At 41.8% G+C, this 24179-nt stretch overlaps 2 protein-coding genes across 2 annotated transcripts; both read right to left on the minus strand.

The window, feature by feature from the left end:
- Window positions 1-1792: 1792 nt before the first annotated feature.
- Window positions 1793-18939, minus strand: col9a1a (collagen, type IX, alpha 1a; the record flags this gene model as incomplete). Its single annotated transcript, XM_079159687.1, has 32 exons — window positions 1793-1998; window positions 3350-3427; window positions 4158-4346; window positions 4452-4506; window positions 4698-4844; window positions 5150-5182; window positions 5443-5487; window positions 5596-5631; window positions 6669-6740; window positions 9020-9073; window positions 9646-9699; window positions 9933-9986; window positions 10102-10146; window positions 10238-10291; window positions 10404-10457; window positions 10735-10788; window positions 10918-10971; window positions 11058-11111; window positions 11793-11846; window positions 11972-12025; window positions 12292-12345; window positions 12918-12974; window positions 13529-13561; window positions 13750-13803; window positions 13988-14041; window positions 14648-14671; window positions 15305-15340; window positions 15438-15491; window positions 17044-17106; window positions 17199-17237; window positions 17894-17968; window positions 18865-18939. 32 exons carry the CDS (start codon window positions 18937-18939, stop codon window positions 1793-1795), a joined length of 2064 nt encoding a protein of 687 aa, XP_079015813.1.
- A 1448-nt stretch (window positions 18940-20387) lies between these two features.
- On the minus strand, window positions 20388-23671 carry mrpl4 (mitochondrial ribosomal protein L4). Its single transcript, XM_079159850.1, has 9 exons — window positions 23508-23671; window positions 23188-23269; window positions 22568-22739; window positions 22403-22454; window positions 21895-22012; window positions 21521-21627; window positions 21028-21137; window positions 20861-20934; window positions 20388-20612 (listed from the first exon to the last, which is right to left on the minus strand). The coding sequence occupies exons 1-9, from the start codon at window positions 23553-23555 to the stop codon at window positions 20467-20469; spliced, it is 909 nt and encodes a 302-aa protein (XP_079015976.1). The 5' UTR covers window positions 23556-23671; the 3' UTR covers window positions 20388-20466.
- Between the last annotated feature and the right edge of the window lie 508 nt (window positions 23672-24179).

The raw sequence follows: 24179 nt of genomic DNA on the forward strand, positions 1-24179 counted from the left end.
GAAGGCAATGGAGGCGGGAGTCGAACCGCCCGCTTGGCGTTTGGGAAAAGGTTTCATTTTTCTACTCGGAACAACAACAAAAAAACACAAAAAAACAAACCTAGAAATCGTTGCCTTTGTCTTGTGCAGGAAGTCTTACACTCACTTACGCCCTTTCAGTAACTACTTTTTAATATACGATGCTTAGTTGTTGCAATATTTGTCAATTGAAAGTCTGGAATGTTATTTCTTTTCTCTTATCAAACCTTCTGTTTACTAATTAACTGCCATGTCCAAAATGTTTTATTTTCATTTTTTAAAAATCTTTTTTGCTTCAAACTGGACTTCCAACGTCTGCGATATTTTGTACGCCTTTTTATTTGATGTCTGTAACTTAAGACTTGGATACTTGATGATTTTATGTATTTGAAAATGTGTACTATTATTATTATTATTATTATTATTATTATTAGGTTGGCTATTTATACTATCAATGGATGTGTGATTTAGTACCGTGAGCGACAAAGTTGTACCTGTTCACCAGCCTGTGAGAGTACATTAAATGATACACTGAAAGCAAAGAGGTGACGGCTGCTCATTGGTCCTCATGAGTTATTATCAGGCTTCATTCGTCGAATAGTAAAAACATCTCGACTCAAAGTCCACTTACCAGCTCCAATCACATCACATTTATCAGCCACATACACAATAACCATAAAAACATGATGAGATAATAAATCATTCGAGCTGTAAACTGTCAGATCGACGCGTTGAACCTCTCGGGTTGATGTTTGTCTGTTTCAGACTGAATCACTTCACCTGCTTTCTTTTACATATTTTGGAAATGAAATGTTTCCTCTCAAATCAAATCATAATTTCTGTATCATTAAATTATTACAGCAGGAAGAAAAATGTTCTTTAAAGACTTTTTAAAGACCTTATTTCATACGAATCGTCTCATGTTATCGATGAGTCAAAGGTCTGAAGTTGAGAATGAATCGTGTTTTCTTAAGTATCATCATCATCATCATGATGAAGAATATCTATTTGACATTAATTATCTGTCAAAATGTTTTGGTGCAGTTTAGTTTGACTTTGTGTCTAAAACTGGTTCTGGTCTTGTTCTCTAAATGATGTCATTTCATTTATGCAGACAGAATAATAAGTATTTAGTGTTTCTTAGTGTATTCCTGGTTGTTTTTGTCCGCATGCTCGTCGATACAAAACATGCGAGAAGTTATCAAAACGTGTTTATTTCCTCCTCTGTACAACTCGAAGATGTCGCCTTGAACCTTGATATAATAAATAAGAAGTCATATAAAACTGCCAGAGAGGTTTCCACAAAAACATCGGTCGTCATGACAGAGCAATCATCAAACACATCCTACATGTGAGGGGGGGGGGGGGGGACAAACAACAGAAATACTCACAAACAAAACGAACGTCTTCCAGCTGTATAATTTGCATATTGACACATTTACATAAACGTACAGAAACTCTTTCAGACTCAGTTGTTTGGAGAGAAATGTGTCCAGTTTGTACAAACAGTGAGTTCTTCTTTCCTCTAATCTTACAGAGATGCCAACAACAACAACAACAACAACAACAAAGTGAGGTCAAATAACACTTTTATGTAAAGGAGTTTCAAAAGCTGATGTTTGCTTGTCAGTGTCCACCTTCATGTCAGTTTACAACCACAAAGATTCTGCTTCAAGAGGACTAAACGACTTCTCCAGACGAGCTCACACGATACACACTAAAGAGACGAACACGGACAGATGTTCCACGGTTCTCCGGTTCCTCCTCCGGCTCCTCACATGTCACCGGGGCCCTTCATGCCCGAGTCCTTTGCAGAAACCGGCGACGCCACCATGGCCAGGATGCACTGTGACGACTCGCAGTAGCCGTTCGCGCCGGTGGTGCCGGGAGGCCCGGGGACCCCCGGGACGCCGGGAACGCCGCGGGGCCCCCGCTCTCCGTCACGGCCTTCTGCGCCGTAAGCCGCTCGCCCGGCATTGCCTGAGAGAGGAGCAGAACGTTCAAACGGACTCCTCTAAAAACACACAGTGGTTCCCAAACACTGGGTCGAGACCCATCCGGTGGGTCGCAGGAGATTTTATTTGGGTCGCAGAATAAATTTGCAGAATTTCTTCCGTATTATTTTACTTATTTATCTGCAGTTCACTTTTTGTCCACATGAGGGGGCCTGAGTAGAATTGCAGCCGACATTGAATCTAATATGAAAGGCGAGCGTACGTTACGTTTGTAAAACCTTGTCATTTTTTTTAAAGCGTGTCCCCAGAAAACAATAAACATCCATAATGCATCAGTGACACGGAGCTTCAGACGTCTGCCCGTATAAAATGATAAATGGTGTCAGTATAGAGTTTTATAGGACATTTAAAGGACATAATCATGGTTGAATTATGGAGATATTAAAGCGTTTACTGTCACAATATCAGATTTTCATTACACGATTATCACGGCAAAAAAACTTCACTTTAACGATGTTATCGCGATATTTATAGAAACATTAGTATCTATAGTTTTGGTAAATTAATTAATTACACGAAATACGAGTGTAGGGAGGCGGAGAAAGAGTCTGTAACCATTTAAGAGGCGCTGAATAATTCACACGATATTATCATATGTGCATTATTAACACAATATCAATATCTCATTTCCTTTTAAATATCGTCAGTATGGGTTTATTAAGCGTTTGTCAGAATGAAAATTCATCCATTATATTCTAAATTATATATATGTTTTATTTTATTGTTTTTTCCTGTAAAGCACTTTGTGCATTTTGAAAAGTGATATATAAATAAAATAAAATAATTAGTGATTGTAATTATTATCATTATTACTACTGTTATAATTTATATATAATGTAAAATAATAGCTATAAATATAAATATTAATTAACTTATTTTGTATCATTGTTAAGCAAAGTGCTAAACATAATTCAGTCTATCTCTGTAATTATTATTTTAATGTCTTTATATAATAATAATAGTAATTAATAGTAATTAATTATAATAATAAGTATAAGTATTATAGTTATCATTATTATTATTATTGTTGTTGTTATTATTATTATTAATAATATTATTATCCCAGACCTAACTATTTTCATTTTTGATTTTGATGTTATTTGTTTGATGTTGTTTTTTGTTTTCTTTTTTTAATGACATCACTTGAACTTGTATTCAAAACCAGAAAGAGGGATTTTATAGTCGGGTCAGACGATAACATTTTGTACGATAAACACCGACTTGGCCTTAGTTGAATAATGCTGAGTGTGCACAGAGTCTAATATTGAGGACGTTTGTTCTAAAGTCGTGTTTCTTCGTCACGATGAGTCTTTTACCTGGTTGACCGGGGACACCTGGCGCTCCTTTGGGTCCTCTCGCTGTGGGTCCTCTGTCCCCTCTGTCCCCCAAGTCACCTGCACAGAGGAAACACAATCATCACCGAGAGCGAGACACATAATTGAATTTGACAAATTTAGCCGAGAGTTCGAGCTCAGACGTCACACCTCATCTGTTCCCTCGTTAACATTGAGATGAACCTGATTGATCCCTGAGGAGGAAGTGGGTCAGAACAGGATATAAATAAGAACACACAAGATAAAATAAAACATCTTTGGCTCCGGGCCAGAAGAAACACTTCCAACTCAAACAAATGATTCTTTCAAAGATGAACAGATGATGAAAGGTTTGACTTCCACAGGATCAGATCTGCAAACAGCTTATTCTTCCTGCAGATGCACCAATCAATATTACACTAAATTATATTCGTACTATATTCGTATATTATTAACTTGATTCAAGTTGAAATGTGTCTGTTTATCGCTATGAAACAGGTCTGTCAATCACAGTAAGCCCCGCCCCTAAAGCATCCCCTGCTTTATGGTCTGTGTGACTCTAAATGGACCATCATGTACTAAATGAGCATCATGCTGTATTGAAGAAGACTTGAAACTAGAGATTGAGACCATAAACTCATGTTTACAATGTTTACTGAGGTAATAAATCAAGAGAGAAGTAGAGTCATTTTCTCATAGACTTCTATACAACCAGAGGAGTCGCCCCCTGGTGGACACTAGAGAGAATGCAGCTTTAATACACAACCTTAAAGTCACATATCACACGCAGACCTTCCGGTCTAAAACTCACCTTTGTGTCCTTTGCGACCTAATAGCCCAGCCGGACCCTTCAGACCGGGCAGTCCTCGAGATCCGGTGTGTCCGGGGAAACCGTTCTCTCCGGAGGGGCCCGGAGGTCCGGGCGGGCCGGGGGGGCCGGGTATCCCAGAGATGCCGGACTCAGGCCTGCTCAGGCTAGCTGCTAGCTGGGCCAGCTGCTCTGTGACACAGGAGGAAAACGTCGGACGTTCGTATTTGAACGCACCGCTGACTAACGATCAAACATTTCAAAATAGAGTTTGGTGAAAAGGTGACAAACACTTACCTTGCATTACTCTCATGCAGACTTGTTTGATGTGTGTGTCTGTTGGGGATTTTCCCTGAACAAGAAAAAAAAAAAGATTGTTGACAGCGATGAGCCATTTGGTCACTTTTATTGGCAAACGTGGCCCTGAGCTGTTGCCTCTGCAAACCAAATGTATCTCATCTCATCCAGAAGAATCCATTTGAGTCCTCGGTCGAGGGAACATGTCGCACAAACTGAACATTTTGGAGATAAAACACGTCTCACCGCTGGTCCCTGCGTCCCCGGCAGGCCCGGTACCCCCATGTCGCCCTGCATGCCGCGTGATCCCGGTTGGCCCAACTTGCCCTCTTTCCCCTGCTGACCTCTGCCGCCCTCGCTTCCTTTATTCCCCGTCTGTCCCGGTGGGCCCGTCTGTAATCAACAGATTAAACGATGGGGAGGGATTATAAACACGAGGGAAGAGGTGTCGTTCAGGAGTTTGCTGTTGTTTAAAACAGATCCCGACACTAAATGTACCGAGAAGCGTCAGCTTTTCATGGCAAACTCAGGATGTCCTGCAGCAACAAACTGCAGTAAAGCGACAGATTTAAGCTCTTTACACAGTTGCAGGATGTAAACAACAATGATATCATGAAACAAACAAGCATCTTATGAGAATCATTCAGTCAGCTGAAGCGCTGTGATGTGGTTGTGATGGTTTCTTTCGGTGAACATACCGATCCTTTCTCTCCTGGTTCTCCTTGATCACCCTGTGAGGGAAGATATTTGTAGTTTATTGAGGAAAGTTGCGAGTAAAATGAAAAAATGATGCGTTCATACACGTTTTCCATCGCAAAGTACGAGACTTTTTTCATATCTTAATGAGTATTATTCCTCACAACAACACATTTGAGACTCTTTAGACTTTCCAGAACTACACGCTCTGATATCTGATATCGGCTGATGTTTCTGCTGACTGCGTGAAAACAGTCAAAGCAAAAAGCAGGTGTTTCAGTCGTCGATCACTCACCAGTTCTCCGACATCTCCTGGGGTTCCTTCAGCACCTGCAGACCCCTAAAATGGAAATGCATGACAGAATATTTTGGCATTTAATGTGCCACAACTCAACACTGCAATATTACGCCTGTTATTAAAACTCTGATTACAATCTGTGAAACACACCTGGTCTCCTTTTGGACCGTCGAGACCGACCGCCCCCTGAGGAAAAAGAACATAAGGAGTATTTCATTATGTGATACGACTTAATATTCTTCAAACAAAGACATCAACAGCATCTGTTCTTACAGATATATTATGATATCACATGTTAAAAATATCGGGTCTCATCACGCTGCTTCTGTGCGCTCGTGAAGCATCTGCTCTCAGATTCATCCTCTGCTCTTGGATTTTATTTTGTGTGTGCGATAAGCCTTTAAAAATCCCCCGACCAATAGAATGCCGGGTGTAGCGTTGACCAATAAATGATCCGCGCCTCGTTGCGGGTGCGTTCACTTTACTTCTTAGAGCGTCCCTGAGCTCACCGAGGCTTTATCATGTAGCCTACTGCCCTTGCTTTCTTTATGACTTTTGGAATAAAATGACAGTTTGTACTTTTTCTTTTACTATAATCACTAACGTTGCACCAGCTACTATTGCTGGAACTAGCTTTTGTGGCAGCGTGGATCTATTAAGAGGAAGGGGAAGTTGGCTGATTGACTTCTCTACTCTATGTGTCTGAAAACAGTCTTTTAAAGCTTATATGTATGACTCTTTTCATGTTGACATCTATAAATTCCCACCCGTGTGGCAACCGGGTCAGAAACGTAGAAGCCAATTAAGTGTCTCAAAGCTGCATTCTCTCTAATGTCCACCAGGGGGCGACTCCTCTGGTTGTATAGAAGTCTATGAGAAAATGACTCTACTTCTCTCTTGATTTATTACCTCAGTAAACATTGTAAACATGAGTTTATGGTCTCAATCTCTAGTTTCAAGTCTTCTTCAATACAGCATGATGTTCATTTAGTAAATGATGGTCCATTTAGAGTCAAACAGACCATAAAGCAGGGGATGCTTTAGAATATAACCATAGACTGTTCTATCCAGCAGAAACAACGAAGGATGGGGAGTTTGAACGAGACAATATGAGTCAGGGTACATCTGAAAACAAACCTCATGTGATAGAAATGATCGAGCACCTATTGACTCTCACATGGCTTCACCTTTGTGTTCGTGATGTGTCATTGTGCGTCTCTTACCCGGCCGCCCTTCTGGCCAAAATAACCAGCAGGGCCAGGAAGTCCGGGAAGGCCTGGGTCCCCTTTACCTCCCTGTAAAAATACACACACACACACACACACACACACACACACACATAAAAACAGTTAAATACACAGAATGTACCCACACTCAAATTCATAACACAAGACCGACTGTGTGACGCTGAGAAGAGTCACCTCCCCCGTCTTAACCTGAGCACATCCACAGAAAAAACATGTCCAGCTTCACATCATCTGATCTGTGAGGCTGGAAGGACCTGAACAGCCCCCCCCCCCCCCCAGTCATCAAACCATTCCCCCTCCCTCACATGTTTCTGGGTGTGTGTGGGTTCTGATTGTGGTGTACAGTGGGCCAACGGGTTTCAAGCATTCCTGGGGAACAGAGAGCTCTTTCAGGGCTTCTCAGCTTCTAGTCCTGCTCTGACCCCCCCCCCCCCCCCCCCCCCCGAGCTGCAGAAACAAGCCTTTGGCCCTCGGGTTTTCTGTAACAAGAGGCCATTCATGCCCGCTCACCGGCGGATTACAGACTTAACTGCAGCCTTAACTGCAGCCACATAAAGTTCATAAAAGACCTGCCACTCTTTAATAGAAGCATGGCACGAGGCTTCAGTTCCCAGATACAAGGTTTGTCTTGGTGAACGGTCCTCGTGTTTAATAATACGTTCAGGAGAGGAGTTGGTATTCATGAACACTGGTTGTATTTCGGGGCCCTGATCTCTTAGTTTGATATAGAGACGAGTTTCAGCGGGCACTTCAGCCCTATGCTGTCAATCCCGTCGATGGGATTATTATGTTTTGAGTTTAGCCTAAAAATACATATTTTTAACTGCTTCATGATCCATCGATGGTCTAATCTTCTCCTATAACAGTATTACTATAATCCGGTTGTTTTCCTCTCAGGTTTAATGAGTTCTTCCAAAAAAAGGAATGTTGTTGACGCCCATAGTTTGTTCGCCATCTCAGAAACGTTGTGGACAGACAGGAGTCGACCAGTTGATTATATCTTTATAATTATAACAATACCCTTCTCTTCATATTCGTGATTCAGGTTTTTTTATCCATGTGTCATTTATAACATTCATATTTATGAACAAACAGAGAAAGAGAGTTTCTAAATCCTGTGTCTGCAGGTTTAAGACATTAATTTATCTTAAGATGTACGTGTGTGATAGATACCAGCCCATAATGAATGGTATCACAGTAAATAGACAAGCTTGTCTTGACTTCATGAACATCATGAACAGCCTTTTTCTTTGTTTTAACATAACATAAGCCATCATTTCACATGACGACTTATAACTAATGTTTGGAGTACCACAGGGTTCTGTGCTAGAGCCACACTATTGTTCTGTGCACTTGATTAGAGTCAAATTTGTTGTAACTAAGGATGTAGTTAATTGCCAATATTGTATAGAGCAAAATGTGTCTTTTATCTACATTATGACTTGATAAAGATAAGCTGATTTTACACCTGGTTTTATGCATCTGATGGAGACTTACTTTCATGCAGCGCACTTGCTCTTGTAATTATGTATTTTTTTTCCCAAGAGTTTTCCGCCTCTCGCCCTACTGCTCTGTGATTGGCTAGTACTGTCTAATATCTCTGTGCTGTGATTGGCTAGTACTGTCTAATACCACTGTGCTGTGATTGGCTAGTACTGTCTAATATCACTGTGCTGTGATTGGCTAGTACTGTCTAATATCACTGTGCTGTGATTGGCTAGTACTGTCTAATATCTCTGTGCTGTGATTGGCTAGTACTGTCTAATATCTCTGTGCTGTGATTGGCTAGTACTGTCTAATATCTGTGCTGTGATTGGCTAGTACTGTCTAATATCTCTGTGCTGTGATTGGCTAGTACTGTCTAATACCACTGTGCTGTGATTGGTGGATTATCTGTGCTTCCACACGCTGCGACAAGATCATGGACAACCCTCTTTGGTGCGGATGAAGTTGTTAAATTTCCCCCATTTAACGGTTGGCTAGTTAGCTAGCTAGCTTGCAAACTCCACCATGCTTTCATGCTACACTGGTTACTGAAAATTAGTTGTACAAAGTTATCCCTCATCTGGCGATTGCAACGTGCTCACCTACGCTGTGACAGAAGTATTTGTATAATCACGCGGAACACTGTTTGACTCCGTTCTTCTGGGAAACCCACTCCGTATCATCTCTGATTCCAGCTGTTGTTGTTGTTACTTCTGTAAAACCTCTACGGTCACGTCCTGCTGTGCAGTGATTTCATCCTCTGACACGATGTCATTGGTGTGGTGTTCAGGCGTAGGAGGAGATCTTATCCCTGACACTAGACAGACGCTATAAGGTCTTACCCTGGGTCCTGATGATCCTAGAGGCCCGTCATGCCCTCTCTCTCCTCGTCCACCCTGGAGGAGAGAAAAGAAAATTACAATGCGGATAGAAAACACAAATACATGCCTAACTGTATCAAATCACAATGGAAAGAAATATTTAGTTTATCTGTTTTCTGTGCTCAGCTTTGGCAAACTGAACTTCCTCATTTGTTTGCATTGTGTCGTATTAGATGGTGCAGAAGTATAAGATGATAGAGTGTGGAATCTGCAAAATGAGAACACTGCACATCGATCCGGTTGATCCTCGAGTCAGTTTTACTTTCGATCTTCGAGACGATGGATAAATCATGTCAATAATCACGCGTGATCTACAAAATGCAACCTTCTGACACCGAACCGTCGTCAGTCTGTGTCCTGTGAGCGTGTGATGATCGAGCTACTGGACACACAGCAGGAAATCAGTGTTTGTGTTAGAAACACTGGAGGACATTCAGATCTTTTTGCCTCGGAGGCCTCTGGGACACCCGGTGCCTCATCGGGATGAGTGACGGGTGCCGAAGGCAGGAAGTGAAACCTGTTTCCTGTCCCAGGAAGATAAACCGCGTCTCGCAGATTTAAGTGAAACGTAGATGCAGCCGACTCACTGGTCCTCCTCGGGCTCCGACTGGTCCCACTTCTCCCTGATCGCCTCGCTCGCCCTGGAAGCAAAGACAGCATCGAATCAGATGATTACCATGAAAACAAAATACATGTCAGTGACATCACTTTGTGCTTCAAGTGAAGCTTGAGATGAGGAACGTATACAAATCTTAAAATATCTTAAACCAGTTCAAAATCCAAAGACCACATTTTGTTTTCGTCAGGTTTTATAATGTGCTTTTAAACTTACTCTGAGGCTCGTGTTTAAAAGTTAAAGTAGTTTTAAACGTACTTGTTTCCCCGGAGACCCCATCAGTCCCACAACACCTGGATCACCTGTGGTACCCTGGGGACAAAAAGAGAAAAACTTTTTAAAAAATCGTACAATCTAGAAATAGTCATAAGTAAAAGTTGTTGTGTTGGAAATCTCAGTTATTAATCAATATAAAATGGGATCGTACCCCTGCACCACTGACTCCTTTTTGTCCGTAAGCGCCTGGCAAACCCTGCATGAAGACAATGATATCCAACATCAACAGATCGCTGACACTGTTAATGATGAATCAGGGAAGCTTTTGGGTCAAAGGTCACACTTACAGGAAGTCCTTGTGGGCCGGCATCACCTGGAGCCCCGTTCTTTGCTGTAAGACCCTAAAAAAAACAAAAACAGAAACAAACGTTCAAATGATCTAAAAGCACATTTCACAAACAAACAAATAAGATCGACTGCTGTAAAAGGTATAAATGAATGGTCGGTTGTTGCCTTGGATCCAGGCAGACCAGGTATTCCCTCACGGGCATCTGGACCAGCGAGGCCCTGTGGACCAGAGAGAAGTGAGGTTTACGTAGAGAATTACACAAAAGTGTCTCTTTGAATGAAGGAACGTCGAGAACAAAAGAGGTAGAACCGTATAATAACAGAACAGCATTTAATATAAGATACTGTTCATAAGGTGGCATTATGGGAAGATAAATAAGTTATTATGTTGCAAAAAATGGTTGTAGCGTAAAAGAAAGAAAGAGGATGAGTGAATAGGAAAGCAGCAGGACAGTCGTTAGTGATCGATCGATTGATTAGATGAAGCGGTGCTCACAGGATCTCCTTCTGGCCCCGGCACTCCTCTGATTCCAGACGGACCTCCATCCCCCTATGAAGAATAAAACCAAAGAAGGAAGCGGAAACATATTGAATTCATGACATAAAACAGTAAAACATTGGTTCAGAGATCTTTACAGCAGCTCAACGACGTCACCGTTTGGTGTGCGTGAGATCTTACCTGCACTCCCGCCGGTCCGGGCTCACCGATGGCTCCTCTTTGACCCAGGTCGCCCTAAAAGATGTCATCAGTTGTTTTTTATTCAGCGTCAGTATTTATGTCTTAATAACAACAGAGCTGAGACAAAGACGGGGACTCACTAGGCCTCCCTGGATCCCCCGAGGACCTCCATCACCTGGTTTCCCACGAGCTCCCTGATTGTGGAGACGGAAACATTTGTTGTAGTCAGAAAAAGGTTGAATTTGTCTTGGAAGTTTTAACAATCCTTTTTCTTCAATTAAAAGATATATTGAGTCAAGATATCAGGATTGGATTTATGTGGATGTGGAGCTGTGACATAACGACTAGTTTCATTATCGGTTAATCTGCCGAACAGATTCTCGATTTATTGATTCATCGTTTGGTCTGTGAAGTGATCCATCCCAGTTTCTCAAAGTCCAAGGTGATGAAATGTCTTTAAATGTTTAAAACTGAGGAAAGCAGATAATCTTCCCATTTGAAAGGCTGAAAAAAAATTACTTTAACGATTAATCGAGTATCAAAAAAGCTGCCGATCGACTAATCAAATGGTGAAATAATCGTTGCAGCTTCTATCCACGTGTTTCTTATATGACGTTATATCACGTTGAATGCATTCTATTACGAGCTTTTATTTTGAAATGTCTCGGTGTCCTTGGTGTGTGTGTGTGTGTGTGTGTGTGTGTGTGTGTGTGTGTGTGTGTGTGTGTGTGTGTGTGTGTGTGTGTGTGTGTGTGTATAAACTGTGCTGGTCGTATAGAGTTTAGACTCTTCTTGTAAATCCTTCTGTTGGATGAAGCATAATGAACGTTCTCTGTATTGTTTCATGACTCCATGTGACCGTGTTGGACTCTTACCCTGTCTCCTTTGGAGCCACTTATTCCTTGGAGACCTCTTGATCCACCTTGGCCCTAAAAATCAGTCAGCGGGGTAGAAGGAGAAGAGACAGAAAAAAGCCCCATGTTGATGTGTTTGACTGTGAGGAGGAGACATCTCATTGTGAAGCATGTGGAGAGAGAGCGGTGGAATATTTTACTGGTAGTCCTTGAGCTCCAACGTCACCCAGCAGTCCTTGTTCTCCTTCCTCTCCCTGAAAGAGAACGTGAGTTATGTCATGCTGGGACAAACACGAATCCATGTTTTCATCTGCTCTCTTTTACTTCAGCGTCCTTCACTTTTGCAAAAGCTGCAGAGAAGCTGCAGAGAAGCTGCAGAGAAGCTGCAGAGAAGCTGCCTCATACCTTTCTAGAAACATATTCTAGAAATGTTATCTCTGCAGCATCTCACTTGTGAGAAACATCTTTGTTATCTGTTGCAGGAATAGATGATAGAGGCTGTGAGAGGAAAGGATGTTACCTTGTGTCCTTGTCTTCCGGGCTCACCAGATTCCCCTTTGACCCCCTTGTGGCCCTGCAGACAGACAGACAGACAGGAATCCAATCATCGTTTTGCAAAGTCACGAGAAGGTCTTTGCACTTAAGTCCCAAGTCCTGAACTACGAGTTTAGAGTCTTAAACAAGTCATAATGCGCCATTCACCAAATGTAAAGAGCGCAATTTTATCTTTGGTATCTTTTTTTCCAACTGGTCTTCAGTAAAGTAAGGTAAGTCCTTCGTGGTTTGTCTCCTGACACTTGATTGGATGCTGTCGGATTGGATCTGGGGAATTTTTTTTTGTCTTTGGGCTTTGAGGAAGAAGTATTTTCAAATCAACATTCCAAAGTGAAGTCACTGTCAGTTAATGTCCAAGTCTAGTTACGAGTCTTTTTTTGTTACATTACATTACATTACAGCAGCCGCTTTTATCCAAAGCGACTTACAATTCAGATTCTATTACATTTTCTAAATGTTACGGGAGCAATTTTAGGGTTAAGTGTCACATCGGCATGCGACTAGCGGAGGGCAAACGGGACGATGAGAAGGTGCTAATGAGCGGTTGAAATGGGACCAAAATGAAATCAGCCTCCGGGACGTTTCACTCACTTTCATGCCGGGGAGACCAGAATGTCCATTGAGTCCAGCGGGGCAGGCGTTGGGACACTGAAAAACACAACAGCCTACTTGAGGTCATGGAAGAGCCCCGCCACTAGGGGGCTCCACGGTCCAGTGAGTGAACCCCCCCCCATGAGCTCGCAGAGAAAGCAAACGAACAAACGCTTCTGATGGTTTACTACAATGTGTTTGTGCTTTACTTTATTGTTGATGATTCTAAGACGTTCAATTTAACAAAGGTTAGTTTGAGTTCAGGCGTTGATGACGATGAAGATTCTTGATTTAAATGAGTTGCTGGTTTAGTCTCAGATGTCCGAGCTTTCTACGAGCACTTGAACACATCACTCTGTCAGTTATATTACAACTCAACAATTATAGAACTTTGACCTAAAAAAAAAAGGTCTTTTAAAATGATGAAATCAGATAAATATCACACGCTGACTTTGTGGTACTATGTCAGCCGTGTTTTTAGGTTTTATTCTTCTTCCTGTCGACTGTGACTCATCCAGAATAGTCTTAATAGTGTACAGCATGTTGAACATTACACCAGGTGCTTTTATTTTTGACGAAATGGTTGTAAAAGAATCTGCTTTGGATCTTACCAGGTCCTCGCCTTGATACACACCCGGAGGACCCTACGACAGAAAACGAGCTCACATCAACTTTAAATCATTCATTCCGGTGATTTTCATCTTGTTAACAAATAAGAAACACATTACTCAGAAACTTGCATGAGTGGTTCACCGACCTTTAACCTCCCACAGTGTTACGCCCGCTCATTGACGGTCAGTGTTCATCTTTATAATATTTTAATAATATTTACCCGCGGCCCAGCAGCACCAGGAAGACCCACTTGACCTCTCTTGCCTCTGGCTCCCTGCGAGAGATTTTAAAAAAGATAAAAAGATTTGAAAATATCAACAGATTATTTCCATCTTCTGTTCTTTTACCGAATGTTTAAGTTCGTAGGACCTTTTATAAAATGTGTGTATTGCTTACCTTTGTGTAGTGTGAATATAAACATGACAGACTTTACATACTAACATCATACGTGTACTCACAAGTGTTCCGACTTTGCCCAGTTCACCCGGCAGCCCGTCGGTACCCGGGATGCCCTGTGAGCACACAGCACAACACCAACGTCTGAACAATGTGATGCAATGAAGCCTCGAAAACACTCTTTAAGATGTGTTAAGTATTAATACAGTGGTAATACCACAGTGTAGTAATACTCAGCTACTATATACATTTGGACTTAATGATACAAACATATAATCAACAAAATAATGATTTATTATTATAGGATGAAATAAGATTAAGATTACCAGCTGCATGATTAATCCGTCAATAGTTATATATAAATACATTATATATGTTATTCTGCATAGTGAGTACTTTAACTTTAAGAGTATTTCTACACTGTGGTGTTACTTCTTCTACTGAAGTAGCTCTGAATGCTTCTTCCAGCACCGCTGCCTTCCTATCAATGTGACCAATAAACAGATTAAAGGACCAGCGACACGTGTTTTAGGAAAATTCAGATCACATCTCACAAAAAAGGACTTTTACGGTATTTTTTTACTGCTCAGCCCGTCGTTTGCAGGAGACGACGTACATGCTGCTGTGGTTCAGTGATAATATCAGCAGCTGTGGAACAACCTGTGGAAGTGAACTGAGCTGAGTAACCCTGACAACACTGAATATGTTGTGTATATACTCACATCCAGCCCGTCGGGTCCAACACCCTGAGAGAGAGAGAGGTCAGAGATTCACGGTGTCAGATGTTGTTCAAATGAACGCAGCCTATTTCTTTGATTGTATTACTTCAGTGTGTAGCTTAACAATTTCACATACATTTGGCTTATTGTGACATATTTATAGATCTCAGAAAACATCCTTTTAATATCATGACAGTGATTCAAACCCAGCTGTGATAATATGTACGGGTTATTTAAAACACAAACGTAAGCAGTTACAAGAGAACAAAAAGACTAATAAAGAAGTTTACGTCTGCAGATCAGACCAGTTCTTCAACTTGCTGTTTATCATCAATTAAATTACATTTTCTGTTTATTGTCTCATGTATCCAAACTCTCCCACAGTTTGCACTAGTGATGGAAATAGGGCTGCGACTAATGATTCATTTCATTATTGATTAATCTGCCGATTACTTTCTTGATTCATCCAGAAAATACGACAAATGTTCGTCCCAGTTTCTCAGAGTCCAAAGAGTCTCTTTGAACCAGCTACGTTCAGTTTATATGATACAAAACTGCATAATTTGAGTCGCTGAAAACTTAATTTTCTGACATCTTTTGCATAGAAAATGACTCTGATGATTATTATAGAGAGTAATTCCGGTTTATATTCGTGCTTACCGTTTCTCCAGCAGGCCCATGTGGCCCAGAATCTCCCTGAAAACAAACAAACAACAAAACCGTTAAATTTGAACAACATCCATTTATTCAACAGAAAGATGAATCCAACAGAATGCTGCAATAATAATCGTACTTTTGGTCCCTTGAGGCCCACTGAGCCTGGATCTCCAGGAGGTCCAACGGGTCCCTACAAAGATGAAAACAAAACGCTTTAAATACGACATTCAACAATGTGAACGCTGAACACTAATACGTGATTTCTGTTGTGAAAACACTTTAAGTTCTGTGTCTGGTAATTCACACATTGTGATGTCGACTGTATTACAGGTAAATAATATAATGTTGCTGCCTGCAGAAGAACACTACAGTTGAACTATGTCATTCGTTTTGACTGCGAAGGGTTAAAACCAAAGAACCGAACACCGGGGACGGAGCGGGAACTTAAAGGAAATCTGTTTATCACAGCTGCTTTTAGTCGGTTATAATACTTTGTTGTTGTTGTAACAGTTTATCTGGATTATCTGAACTTCTTCTCCTCAACCTGAACCCAACGGATCCTGATAAAGTATCTGGTTTTGGGTCATGTTCAGGTTTCGGGTGGCGGGTTCTTGTTGTTCTATATTCAAATGTAATTTTATTATGAATCTCTGATTGAGCCGGTCGTCTGTGTCCGTGTGTGTGTAACGCTGGCAGCGCCGGTAAACTTCCTTCAGACCCGCTCACATTCCTATTTTATTTGCAGGTTTATCTGGAAAGCGAGTGCAGCCAAAATGTTGTTAAGAATTCCTAAATATCAAAAGAAAACTGCCCGATCTGCCCCGGAGTTCATTTTCTAACTGGACTTTGAATATGTTGGGCTAACCTGGGAGTTTCATCACAGGATTCCCAGATCTCTGCATCTAATGTGGTGAGAAGCTTGTCATAATTATTGGCTTGAACTATGGAAATAAAACGTAAAATACAACAAGAAATGATCCTCTTGAATCAAGACATGAGTTCAAAGTTTGGAAACTTCCTCTGATTACTTCCTCTGCCTGCGTTCATCTTTGGAGACTAAAAAGATATGATATCAGGAGGAGGCGTGGCCTTCCTTCCATTAGCTCCTCCCCTCACCTGCCTCCCCCCATAAATAACTCTCAACAACACTCCCCACCTGGTCAGAGGCCTCAGCAAGGACAGGAAACAGCAAGAGAAGCAAACAATCAGCCAGAGACCACAGTAACGAAGCCGTGTGCTTATCTCCTCATGGCAGTCTGGTGTATGTGATGCTACTGTAGGTGTAGAAAACTCCTCCACGTCTTCTCACCAAGTATACGTTTGTAAGCTCAACGCATTCTTTTTGGGGCATTTTCCACAAGTTTCAATCCACATGAAGCTCTGAATCTGTCACCGCCGCAGACACACTGAGTCCATTCTGCACCAGCTTCTCCCAGCATGCGGCCCCGTACTTGTCTCTGGTGCAGCCTCCCCCCCCCCCCCCCCCCCCCCCCCCCCCCACCTCCCTGGATCTCACACAGAAAGGACCCCTGTTCCTCGAGACTCTCCCCTTAAATAGCCAGATTGGTTTATTCAAGGAACTCTCAGTGGAAGCCAAGACAAGCTGCTCACACAGCAGCAGATCTGAACCGCTGCAGGTCTTACAGAGATTCAATACGTCCTCTTGTTTAACCTGCAGATCCAAAATAAACGTGTCTGGTATACATTTCTAAACCAGGTACCAGTCTGTGCTCTTCACTTACATCTGCGCCCGGAACGCCTGCAGCTCCTGCAGCTCCGTCTCTGCCGTTGTCACCATCGGGACCCTGGAAGCAGAAAGTTCACCTCACGTCTGGCACCGTTCCATCATCTCACACTTTGTGCATGTTGAAGAGAGAAAATGAAAAAGTCCACTCACTGGTCCTCCGTTCACCGTGGAGTCGTCTCCTCTGTCGCCCTGGAGATGCACGAGGAACACAATCAGATGAGGAGGAGAGAGTGAAGAACCTTTTGAAGACTATTTGCTTGGTGCAAAGAGGGCCCATCTGTTTTTCTTTGAATAAAGGGTTCTTTTAACCCGGCATGTGTTCAATTCTGCTATTTAATAAAACACACGCATGCTTCATATTTCAGCTTGATTCCAATATTTCTATTTTGTAATCTTCTCCACTGAAATGTGATCGCTGGACGTGTGAAAAGGACTTTGAAGACCTTCGTGTTGATAATAAGAATATGCAAAAATAAAACAAACCTTATACGAACTTTTAGTTTTTGGGGCATTGGGGGTATTTTAACTCATGAAACCCTGATTATGGTTTTGTTGTTTTATATTCAGGGATGAATGATACACATGTGAGACTGAATCTGTCTGTAGTTTCATAAAGCAAGAGCTTGTTATGTCGATTCATCTCGGAGCAGAACGTGACTCTGTTGGTATCATGATGAAGTCACGTGACGACCTTTTTCATTTCTAAAGGACTTCATCGTTAAAACAACTCAACAATAGAAACCTGCTTCACTGCTCGCTGAGCTGATTAACCCAGAAACACACTGATCCACAGCTTCAGCCCCACGTCTAAGAAGGACGTCTGTGCGACTGAAACGGCGACTCACATCAATGCCGTCCACTCCGGGCACGCCTGCTACTCCGATCGGCCCCGGGGGGCCTCTGGGACCGACCGGGCCCCTCTGCAGAACAAACACACACACATTAAAAAAAAAGAAGAAAAATTCACTTTTTACTCTCGCTGAAATTCATCTCTAAATATCTTCCAGTGCTGCCGCTCACACAGAGTCTCATTGTTCGGGTGAAGTGAGGGGAAAGGTCAGGAAACTAAACCCGGTTCATTAGAGTCCCATTACACCGGCTGAGGAGCGGCATGTGTTCAGATTACTGGTGCTGACTGGAGCCCGATTGGTTCCAGCTGTGGACACTGGGGATGAATGGAGCCCAGTTTGCACCACTTCTTAGATAAACTTCAGAAAGTAATTGAAGTGTTTTTGTAAAGAATGCTGCTTTTTTTTCCTGAAAAAACACCTCGAAGTCCCAAATTCAACATTCAGGTTCACGTGTCACTGAGTGATTTTATAAAATGGCTCGTCATGAAATCAACAAACATGGTGAAAGAAAATCCAAAACCTAACCCATAAATTAATTAAAGTAGACCTGAGCCCCTAAAACAATGTTCTCAACACGAGTCAGAAAGATTTAATAAAGATGGATTTTAAGTAAAAGCACGACAGCAACACACACGGGTCAGTTTAACAAAGAGTATATAGTGAAGAACAGGAGGAAATAAGTTCAATAAAGTACATTAAAGTCTACTTTGAATAGCAAAAATAAGCTTTAAGTGCCAACAGGAATGTAAACTATGATGCCGCAAGAGATTCACAGTAATGTCACATTTACAAACTCACTTTTTAAGGATCATACGTTGGCCTCAGATTCTCAAGTTGTTAAATTATTCGTACACTTCAGAAGTAAAGGACTATAAAGTAGAATAAGCGCTCTATAAACGCCCCCACTGGAAGGAATAACACAGCAGTATATGCGATGGAAAGAAAGAGCACCTATAGCTTCTCACCTGAGCCGAGCAAATCAGCACGATCTGCAGCAAAATCACCAGCAAAGCCTCTCGACAGATCCCGGAGAGAGCCATGGTCTTCCCAGGGCCGAAGGAAGACGCGAAAAAGTCCCTTTTTCCCAGATTAGACGGGGCTCACGGACGGTCCACCTGTCAGTCTGAAACCCCTCCGCCTGCTGGAAGGGGAGGACGTTAGGACGTCCTGATTATTCATAAGAAGCTGAGGCTCAGCAGGAGTAGGGGGGGGGGGCTCTCTATACAGGGTGGAGTGTACTTTACTTTGAAATTAAACTGATTTTGATGCCCTAGTCAGTAGAAAGCGACCATGACAATGAAACGTTTTGATATCGTCCTTTCATGGCTTCAAGATTTAAACCTAAACTTTTGTTAAAAACTGTTTTAAAAAAGGTGATTTAGAGGAGAAACAGGGGGGCTGGAGTAATTAAGTTATTGTGTCACATGTTCAGTCATTTTTAGGGTTTATTATCATCATCCAGGATCCAGCTGACAGCCGATCCACGAGACATCAGGACAGAGATCAGGACTGAGGGGGACCAGAGGAGGACTCTGTGTTCACAAACAGTCAGAGTTGATGCGTTTTCCTCTTTTTCATTTTTAATGTGAAGACGTCGGCCACGTTATCTGACCAGAGAATTGTTTTTGTTGCTGTTGTTTACATTCCTTATGATGCAAATTAAATAGAAAATGCACTTCAGGAATGTACAGTTTTTCTTTTTTTTGTTGTGTTACTAATAAGCTACAACTGAACTCATTTTACAACTTTTAAACTTTCAAAGTTCGTTAACCGAGTTGGTCTCACGGCTGTTGTCTTGGTGCCGTGTTCCACCTCTAGTTACTAACAGCTAAACACCTTATCCAGTGATGTCATCGTCATGAATACACCACAACAGCCGCTAAAGGCCTCACACTAGCTAACATTGTTTATATTTACTGCCAACTGTTAGCCTAGCTCGCTTCCCTTTGATACAAATCTTTAAAGGTCGGCTTGCTCATCAACTGTTGAATTAGATTGTTGCAGCAGCTCAAGTTGGTAGTCAGAAGTTCCTTCAAAATATTTTCTTGAACAAATTTACTTTTTGGTTTTTTTAGGAACGACTTGCACATCGAGCTGCACCAGCAAGTAGCTTCCCAAATATTCTAAGTAACGGTGCAACATGTTCAGTCTCAATTCTGCACCCAAACAATAACTCGTTAAAGAAATGTTAACGAGACACGTCGTCACCATCTGAACAGTGTGAGCCGCAGCGTTTACAGACAACTTCACATGATAGACATCAGTACAGCGTCTGTCCCGCCAGCTTCATCTCACACAGTGAGGCTTAGAAAGATAACCTTTCATAAGAGTTCATCATTCATCATTCTTGTTCTGAGCTGCGGCCTAAACCTCGGAGGGTTTACGTTCATCGTGCCGACAGAGAAGAAGCGCTCGACCGTCTGTGTGAAGACCAGGAACGATGAACTTTAGAAACTTGTATCGATTGTTTTTTTTTATAAATGGTGTTATTTATTGATGATTTCTTCTTTAAACATTTCACATAATAAAAACACATACAGAATATATTACAGGTGCTCTCGTGTGGTCTACGGGGTGTCGGAGTAGGGCAGCTTGTACGGGTACAGAGGGCTGTAGCGCTCGTCGTGCCAAAGCAGCTTGTCCTCCAGAAACTTCAGCGTTTCCAGAGTGAGGACGACGGCTTCGTGTTTCAGCATGCTGTGGACGTTCAGTCCTGACCGAGAGAAGAGAAAAAACAAAACCTTAAAAGTCTTTTAAGATTGTCCTGAAGAGGTTGATGAAGCTGCTAACTTCACATCTCATCTTAAGTTTGCACATTACGTGGAGATCACGCTCTCCTTGCACACTTTTTTCAGTGGAACTTTCGGTACCAATGCAACTTATTAACCAATAAAACACCAAAAAGGTACCGACGCGGTTCTGGCTCCGCAGCTCGTGTGACATCAGAGAGAAAAAACTCACCAATCGCTGGAATAACGTTCACCGTCTTCAAACTTGCCGTTGCCTGAAGGATGTTTTCAGAAAACTCTTCACCTCTGAAAGCAACAACAACAACAACAACAACGTCGTCAGCACCGAGCAGAGCACAGAAGTAAAGGTTGTTCTTAAGCCGAGCTGATGACACTCACACATCGACTATGAGCACCGACTCCCCCCAGTGTCTCTCTCTGATGAGGTCGAGCAGGTACTGAGGGTCGGGTGTGGGGATGTTCAAAGAGTCCACGATGTGAAGGTATTCCTGCAACAACAACAACAACAACAAAACAGCGCCAGAATAATCAGAAAACATGATTCGCGGTTATTTTTATGTTATTTTTATCACTCAAAAGTGCAAAACGTTCACCGGTTCCAGCTTCTCAAATGCGTTTCTTTGTCGTGAAAGACATTGTGCATTTTATACTTCATTACTTTGATTGCTTAAGTATATTTTTGCTGCTGCAGCGAACTACTTTCCCCTTGCAGGATGAGTAAAGTATCAATCTACAACTGCATCTTGTTGTGTGATGTTGAATATTGAATTACTTTGTTCTAGACGGGGTTTTTAGGGTTTTAGCAGATGAAGAAGAAATAGAAGAAGAGTGAAGACGATGATAACGCATCGAGTCCACGGGTCTGACGTACCTGCGCCATCTTGGAGCTCAGAGCCACTTTGAGTCCTAGGACTCGTACTTTCATGGGTAACATGTAGAAGTAGCTGGTCGGCCCTCTGGGGCCTTTGGCGACGCCACCTGAGAGAGAAACACACCAACACATCAACCCGGACTCCCTCTGAGGAACAACGTGAGAATCATTCCAGATGAAATGATCGCAGGAAGAAGACCAGCTCGTTACTGAACGTAGTTTCTAACGACGGAGAGATTTACACGACAGATACAGATTTTGTTGATTTTTCAGTGATACGACTCCTCATGGGTTGCAGTATAGTATGTAAAAATACTGATGATACAGTGTGTGTGGTATGTCGAAATAATAAAAATAAATAAGGATATATTTACCTCCTTTCCATATGGGGGATCGGATGCTTCCGTGGCGAGCTCGTCCACTTCCTTTCTGGTTCCACGGCTTCCTGCCTCCACCTCTGACCTCGGACCTGATCTTTGTGTTGGCGTGGCTCTGAGACCAAAACCACCGTTAGTGAGTCTCGACAAGAGTCGCTGTAGTTTCATAAAAGCAAATAATAATAATAATAATAATAATAATAATAATAATAATAATAATAATAATATATTATTCTTATAAATAGTCTGGCAGACAACATTCATCAACGTCAGATTTAACGGTAAGACTTTGCAATATAACAGTAAATAACATGATAAACATAACGCCTTATTGTGTTTTGCTTTTTAGGCCAATAATAATAATAATAACGATATGCACCACATGACACACTTTAACAATAAATGAACACAACTTCCTGTGTGTATATGGAGTGGAAGCTGAAGCCTGAAAGTGTCCAGAATTCATCTCTCGGAACCTTTAGAAATGAGTGAATCAGTAACTTACGATTCTTTTGTAGTTTTTCTGCCACGTCTCCACCTGGTGGAGAATATCGAGCCTGAGAGGAAACAGACGGACGGATTAACTGGACTTCCCTTTAGCGGCGGGACGTAAAGATTAGAGTTGTTGCTCCATCAGAAAGCTAACTACAGCCTCCGGATGACAGATTACCTCGGAGGCACCGCGAAGACGTCCGGGTGGAGCTCAGCCAAACCCAGCGGCTCGCCGTCCCGCCTCTCCAGAGTCTCCACCCACGTCTGGACGGCGCTCCGATGAGCGGGAACGACGGCGTCGCACTTCCTCAGGAGAGGCAGGGAGCAGTCTGCAGGAGGAGGAGGCCGCTCTGCAGGAGGAAACACACCACAGGCAGTCAGACAGTCAGACGGGGCCGCAACTACGGGTCATTGTCTGTTTATCCGTCTGGTGTTTTCTGCATTAAATCGATTAGTTGTTGTGGTCCGTGAAATGTCAAGAAATTGTGGATCAGCGTTTCCCAAAAGCCTAAGATGACGTCCTCAAGATGATCAGAGAAACCAGGAATTATTCACATTGAAAAAGCTGGAATCTTGTGTTTTTTAGCACTCAAACCAATGAATCAATTATCAAAACAGTTAGCTGTTAATTTAACAGTTGACAGCTAAACTGCTTCTAGATATAAAATCTGAACGCAAAGATAAACTCTCTTCTGGAGAAAACACAATATTTTGATTGTTAGGATTACATTAATGTGAAGATATTTAAATTATCAAGTAAAACAACTTCAAACAGCAACACGTTCAGTTTGAACCCACTTAGTCTGGAAGGGTCCACCAGGTTGGTCGGCAGCAGCAGATTGGGAGGCAGAGCGCTCTCACTGGAGAACGACGAGGCGAACTGAGGAGCAGATCAGTTACTAGTTAATTATCTAACTTAACTTATTAACAAAAGGACTAAATATAAGTTTTAACATTTCAGGGTTTTAGTCTAAATATTTAACATGAGATTAATAGATTCAGTCCATTCTTCTTGTTCATATTCCATTGTGTTCATCACATAAACTCAGATGTCACATAGGTTTGTGATTATTAAACATGAGTGTAACGTTATGCAGCTGATTAAACTTATAACTCACCCTTTTAACGACTCCTCTGCCGCAAACCACCAGCGTACAACGAAGCATTGTGGGTGTGTTGTCTCTCCAAAGTCTCACAAATACAATTAAAACATCTTAAATCATTGTTAAATGCACATTATAAACGAACTCGAGCCGTTTCGAAGCACTGAAAAGGTCGCGGTCGCGTTTTTTCCGTGGTGGTGGTGTGTCGGCGCGTGTTGATGACGTAGACCGGGCACAGTCGTGACAACGGTTGCGGCCCCTAGCGGCTGGAGGTAAAAACTTCAGCCAAGACTGTTCAAAAGCAATGACGCAGATTTCAAATAACATGTTTCTTAAAGGATATTATTTAAGTCTATCTTAATACAACACTCACAAGCCTACATTGACATTTAAACTAGTTATTGTTAGTGGTGGAATGTAAGTACATTCACTCAAGTACTGTACTTAAGTGAACATTTAATGTACTTGTATTTTACCACAGTATTTCCATTTATTTGTATTTCTACTTCGACTCCAATACATGTCATAGATAACTATTGCACTTTTGATTGCACTACATTTGTCTGACAGCTATAGTTATTTTTCAGATTTAAAATATAAATCATTTTAGAAATGATGATGTATTATTATAGGTTATGTTACCTAGCAGTATATATGTAAAGTAATTTTTAAAAAGCCACCTTTATC

This window comes from Pholis gunnellus (genome assembly GCF_910591455.1).
Source record: "Pholis gunnellus genome assembly, chromosome: 5".
NCBI classification, from domain to species: Eukaryota; Metazoa; Chordata; class Actinopteri; order Perciformes; family Pholidae; genus Pholis; species Pholis gunnellus.